The 6,000-nt window shown below is 47.9% G+C and overlaps 1 protein-coding gene across 1 annotated transcript in view; it reads right to left on the minus strand.

Annotated features, from left to right (window-relative positions):
* The window catches only part of HTRA1 (HtrA serine peptidase 1), a 43,163-nt gene extending 37,797 nt beyond the window's left edge, over positions 1-5,366 (minus strand). The window contains exon 1 of the mRNA XM_033149487.1: positions 4,871-5,366. Within this exon, the coding sequence (XP_033005378.1) occupies positions 4,871-5,366 (496 nt within the window). The remainder of the gene's footprint in view (positions 1-4,870) is intronic.
* Between the last annotated feature and the right edge of the window lie 634 nt (positions 5,367-6,000).

The following is a 6,000-nucleotide window of genomic DNA, read 5'->3' on the forward strand; positions in this document are numbered from 1 at the left end:
GAATGTCTGCTGTGCTGGCTACAGTTTAGTGCAGCACAGAGACCCAAATCACATCCCTCTGTCTGTTTATCCAGGTTAGGACCCAGGCCAGCATATCCTTTGTCCGCTCTGCCTTATGCGTGTCACCTTCTGCTGGCAGGACCAAGTAGAGCTGGGCAGAAGGGAAATATCCACCATATCCAAACCCCCTGCAGCAGCATAGATCAGGAATTAGGAATGCTCTCCAAGCTCTCCTTCAGCAACTAGGAATGTTTAAACTTGGTTTGGACAAGACAGCTGTACTGCTGTGGTGCTTAAAGCGAACATTTTTTAAAGATAGACTTTGAGATCACACTGCTAATTACAATGAATGGAATTCAAATTATTCCCAATTGGTCACAATACAAATTTTAAACAAAACAAGATACAAAAGGGCACTGCCATTTTTAATGAGGGTGCAAAAGAAAACTTCCTGAACAGTTAAAAGTTGTACAAAAAAATATTTTGTATTGCTTATTCCTGAAGAGCAGCATCACAGCTGTTTATTTTATATTTAGTTATAAAATAAATTATTTTGCCTTCACCTCTTCAGTCCATGGTTAAAACATTCTAAAAGTTGCAACTGCATCCATTCTGAAACTATTTTTTTTTTAATCAGACAACTTCAGGACCACAATCATTTGAATCAATAATACATGACTAATCTTTTGGAAAGCCAAACCATGTTCTAGCTGGCATATAGCCTTCAACAGCAATTTATAACACGAGGTCAGGCCAGTCTCATCTGTCAAAATGCTGGAAGGCTCTTTAGGTCACGGATAGCTCAATTCTATGTATGCTTACATAGCATAGCTCAGCCAGTAGAGCACGGCTCTGTCAGTTAAGCATGAGACTCTTAATCTCAGGGTCATGGTTTTGAGCCCCACCTTGGGCAAAAAATTCCTGCATGGCAGGGGGTTGGACTAGATAACCCACATGGTCCCTTCCAACTGTACGATTCTATGATTCTAAGAAAGTCCCACCATACTCAAAGGGCTATACTCACATGTAAGTTTATATACCAGCTGAGCATGAAAGAGTTGTGTTATCACACAACCCAATCGTGAACCCTAATCACTTAAACAGTACTGCAGTGAAGCCTTCTTTGTTCCTACACAGAATACAGTTTTGCAACAACAGGAAGCTGACTTATACTGTGCCAGACCCTTGGATCCTTCTACACTGGCTGGCAGCAGCTCTCCAGGGTTTGGGGAAGCCAGGGCTTGGACTTACAACCTTCTGCATGCAACAGCCTTGTGAAGTTACATAAAAGTAACTTGCATGAAAGTGGGATCACAAGAATCTCTGCTCAATCGTAAGTTTGGCTGAGCATGATTTGGGCTCAAATCACCCCTGACCAAAAAAAACATGCTGGATCTCCCTGCTGGTTCTCAGCACTGATCAGCTTGATTACTCTATACACTTTAATAAAAATGACATCATGAACTTTATTTTGTCTACCCTTGAACAAAATGCACCAAATCAAACTAACAAATAATGTGCAGCTTCTGATGAGATGGGTTTCAGTATTGCCAAGAAGTGGTCCATAGGCTTGTGGCAACCATTCAGCAATCATTCATTCCACTGTGCAAAGTAAAATGTGCGTACTTTGCAAATCTAATTATATTTTCCATGATGTCACTTGACTCAAGGGCACCTAGTCATAAAGCTCTTCACAGAAGTTTAGATTAAGCTTTCCAGCTACATTTGTTGTGGGGGGTGGTTTCATATAAAGTAAGTTCCCATTTTATTTTCATATATGAAATGTGTAAAATAGTCTAAGGACTTAAAAAACAGTGTGTAAACATGAAAAACTCCAATGCAGAAATGGATGGATGGTTAAAGGTTCTAGAAACCACTTTTGCTTCTCTTCAACAGCTGCTTGAAGTGTGTTTCTGTATATACTGGGGGAAGGGGACTCTAGAAAGAAAATAGATTCCTTAAAGCTTAATGTGTAAAGAACAGATATATCCCAACATCAAAGCAGCTATTTATTCTACTTCAATAAAATGTGGTTTCAGGCCTTTCTTTTTCGAATGAAGTGTTTGCTCCCGTACCTTCTATCCCAATGTCTGCCAGATGTTTATATAACCTTTCCGTCACATTTCAAAGATACTCAAGTTGCCTGTGTGCATTCCAGACCACATAGCTTAGTTCTAGAATCCCACATTTAAAACTTCTATCGCCAGCCCAATGAACTTTTCACTGCATGTATTACCAGATGATCCACAGTTACCAGCTATCAATGTATAGCATGCATGTAGCCAGATTCCTCAAGGCCCATTTACCTACAAACTGAGCTGTACAGAACTTAGGATGCAAATGGGCAGGATGGTGGTAGGACTTAACTCAGGTCCTGCTAATTCCCTTTAAACCAGGTTGGGTGGAGATGATTTAAAGTGCAGGTAGAGGGCTGACAGAGGTGAATCCTTGTATCCCTTCCTTTTACAGCCCAAGCCACTTTTTAAAGGGATTTTATCCACTTCATGGAGCCTCACTGGGAGAAAGTGGTGGTTAGTAATTGGTTTGTAATCGTTGGGACTGATGGATGGGGCAGAAGGCAGGAAGCCAGACCCTGAGACGGGCAGAACCACACCCTGACTGACTGTAAATAAGAAGGCAAGCAGGTGAGTGCTGACGAAGGGGAGACAAGATGTTTGTAGGGCAGCGACCCATTTGCCTTAATGAACCAACCTCTATTGCTGGGAGAAAAACAGCTAAAAAAAACACCATTTTAGATAGTGAGCAAGGGGAAGGATTGAGTTCTCCCCTCATACTTGATCATTTTAAATCACCCCACCTCAACACCACTCTACAATGAAACAATGTCAGACCCATTTTTGCCCACAAATTTATCACACACATCTAGTCTGGCCTTTACTCCCAATTGTGCTAGGACTGCGGCCTTACAGACAGACCCTATGTTGATTGAGAAGAAAAACCTAGTGTATTCAGTGGGACTCATTCCCAGGTAAATGTGTGTGGGAGTGCAGCCTTAAGCAGACAGCAGTAGCAGATTAGTCAAGGCATAATTCTTGTTGATTTTCAATAACATTCTTTCAAATGAAAATATTTACCGGTAGCTAGAGTCAAGCCAAGCCAAATGTTATACAGCAGATGCATAATTGTCTCTTAATATGAATATAGATATTTATGAAAAGTAACTGGAAGATTCTGGAAATTTGAATGGAGGAAAGGAGACTGATTAACCCTTTCCTCTTGGCTGCTTTTCCATTCACAATTGCATGGTTTTCTGGGCACAGAAGGAACAGGGGGAAAACAGCTGGTGAGGGGAAGTTAAGGTGGGGAAATGGCCAAAGTAGAAAGAGTTAAGCAAGCATTCACCTGCTATGTAATTTGGCCCTTAATGACCCTCAAGCAAAAGACAGATTTCAAGTGTAAGTAACAGAAAACTTGCTCCTTGAGATATGGACACATTATCCACGATGAAGGCTGCAACAGGCTGACATCTGAATCTATAGGATTGTGCTCTAAATATTCAAGGGACTATGATCAATGGATGTAACACCATCACAGACAGTCTGACCCACCCTATGCTGTCTTGCTCAACTGCTTCATAACATTATATTTAGTACATTTCATAGCAGGCCACTGTAAAATAGAATTAGAGGATATGCTTATAGGTAGCTATTGTACATTTTTTTAAATGAGAAGAATCAAATCTATATTACTGATCATTTACTTTTTTAAAAAAGCAAGACATATAGAGCAACACTGGCTTCTTTCACACTCCCCATCCTCACTCCAGAATCCAGCAAAACAATGAACAAAAACCCTCCATCCCCATCAGATCACCTGTGTGCCTACCCAAAAATGGGCTTTTCTAGGTTCATCTCATCACATGCTCACTTCTTCTCTTTGTTCAGCATCAAGCCCAGATGTTTCCCCTGCCTCTGTTTCCAGTTCAATACCTTTATACCCAGTCCTACCCCTGTCCTCTTCCCACAAGCATAAACTACCTCTCCCTGTCTCCTAAATCAGACCACATCGACCTCTCCACCGACAAGTATTAAGGCTCACAACTATTGTTTACATGGGCAGGGAGAAGAGGGATAGAATAATATGAACTCTCCAAGGTGTTGACCAGGGAATTTGGTTTCTTAGCCGTCTGCGTATCAGTAATCCCCGTGGTTCTACTTTAATGGTGGCAGCACAATAGAGAGAGCTCTAGAGGCCAGAAATAGGACACAAAACAGGTGGATGCTGACGCTAGGGACCTGTAGCCCAAGAAGCGCCTCCCCACAACAGACACCCTCATTACTGAGCAGGAAACCAACTGAGGTTTTGATAGCTTGATTGATTTTTAAAGGAGCAAAGCTAACGCAAGGGGGAAAGCCCGCTGGGGCTCTTCGGTATTTTCTTCTTTCTTTATTTTATGTTCATGTGTTTCTGCAGGGGTGTCAACTTGAATAGAATATTGGGGTGGGGGCTGGTAAGCCCCGCCCCACATAACCGATCACATAACACGGTGCGCACCCACCATTTGAATGGCAATACTAAACTTGAGGGGGGCTCTCAAATATATTATTGGGGGGCCGAAGGGCCTCCAGGAGTTGGCTCCTATGCGTTTCTGTTTGGCTACAACCTTCATTTGACTGCCTTATTAATAGATCTGAATTGGCCCTGTTTTCCCTTTTCAATACAAGACCTGATCCTTGGGAAGCCGTCGAGTTGTTGTTCTTTAAAGAACTCTTGACCATATGCAGAGTGCCCAGAAAAAACAAATGCGCCCAGCATGGGACGACAGCTCAGCTGTAGCGCCCTGCGCGCCCGAGGGGTCCTAATGCGCCATCCCCGGCTCGAGCGCCGCCTTCCCCCGCTGGAGGCTTACCCTGCCCGCAGGCGCCCCGCTGGATGGCGATGACGGCCGGCTGGCGCTGGCCCTCGGAAAGCCGGCTGGCCGCCCGCAGCTGGCACACGTTGCCGTAGCTCCTTCCGTCGTTGCCGCACACGGGCTCGCTGCTGGCGCACACGCAGCGGCCGCCCTTGGCCCGCCGGCGCACGGTGGCCGAGGCCGCCACGCCGGGCCCGCCGGGCGACACCACGCACAGCAGCCCTTCGGCGCACGACGGCTCCCCGGCCGGAGGGCCCCCGCACGGCTCGCCTTCCTGCGCGGCGCAAACCGGGCAGCAGCCGCACGGGTCCAGAGACTCGCCGCTGCCAGCGCACTCGGCCGGCAGCTCCGGGCAGCGCGCGCGGTCGCAACGCTCGGGGCAAGCCCGCTCCTCGAAGCGCCGCCCGTACAGCTGAGCCCGGCAGCCGGGCGGCGGCAGCAGCAGCAGCAGGCAGAAGAAGCTCAGCGCCAGCGGCCACAGGGCTCCCCTCATCGCTTTGGCGCGCTCCCTCTCTCAGAAAAGGCGGGAAGCGGGTGGAGAAAGGTGCGCGGCGGCGGCGGTGGGCAACTGGGGCGCTGCGTCTGGAGCGCGAGAAAGGCGCGCAAGGCGGAGACGGGAGTCCGAGGGATTTGCAGAGCGCTTCGCCGCCTGGCTCGCCGAGGCACGCAGATGGAAACGGCGGCGGGGAGAGCCGCTTTTAAACGGAGCGCCTGGGGAGGGAAGGCAGAGAAGATGCCGTGCGCGTGGAGAGCGGCCCGTCGGTTGGCCGCGCCGCCGCCGCCTGGGAGGGGACGTGGCGGGGTTACACAACCGCCGGGGCAGGAAAGGCAACGCGCCGCCGCCGCCGCGCCAAGTGGGGCAGGGAGCTGCGGCAAGCCGTAAAGCTGGCACCCGCCAAAGCCCATTTCCACCAAGCCGGAGGCGGCGGCGAGCCTGGGCCGGGAAAGTTATTCTAAGCTCGCTGAGCTGCGAGCGCTTAATGCCGGCAGGGCGGAGCTACACGCTGCCCGCGCTTTCTGTCAAACTCAGCCAAGACTCCCGAGTGGAAACGGGGGCATTTCTATTCAAATAGTGTGTGTGTGTAGGAAGGTGTGGGTGAGCTCAGCTTAGCAGTCAGGGAATAAGA

This window comes from Lacerta agilis, chromosome 5 (genome assembly GCF_009819535.1).
Source record: "Lacerta agilis isolate rLacAgi1 chromosome 5, rLacAgi1.pri, whole genome shotgun sequence".
In the NCBI taxonomy this organism is placed as follows: domain Eukaryota; kingdom Metazoa; phylum Chordata; class Lepidosauria; order Squamata; family Lacertidae; genus Lacerta; species Lacerta agilis.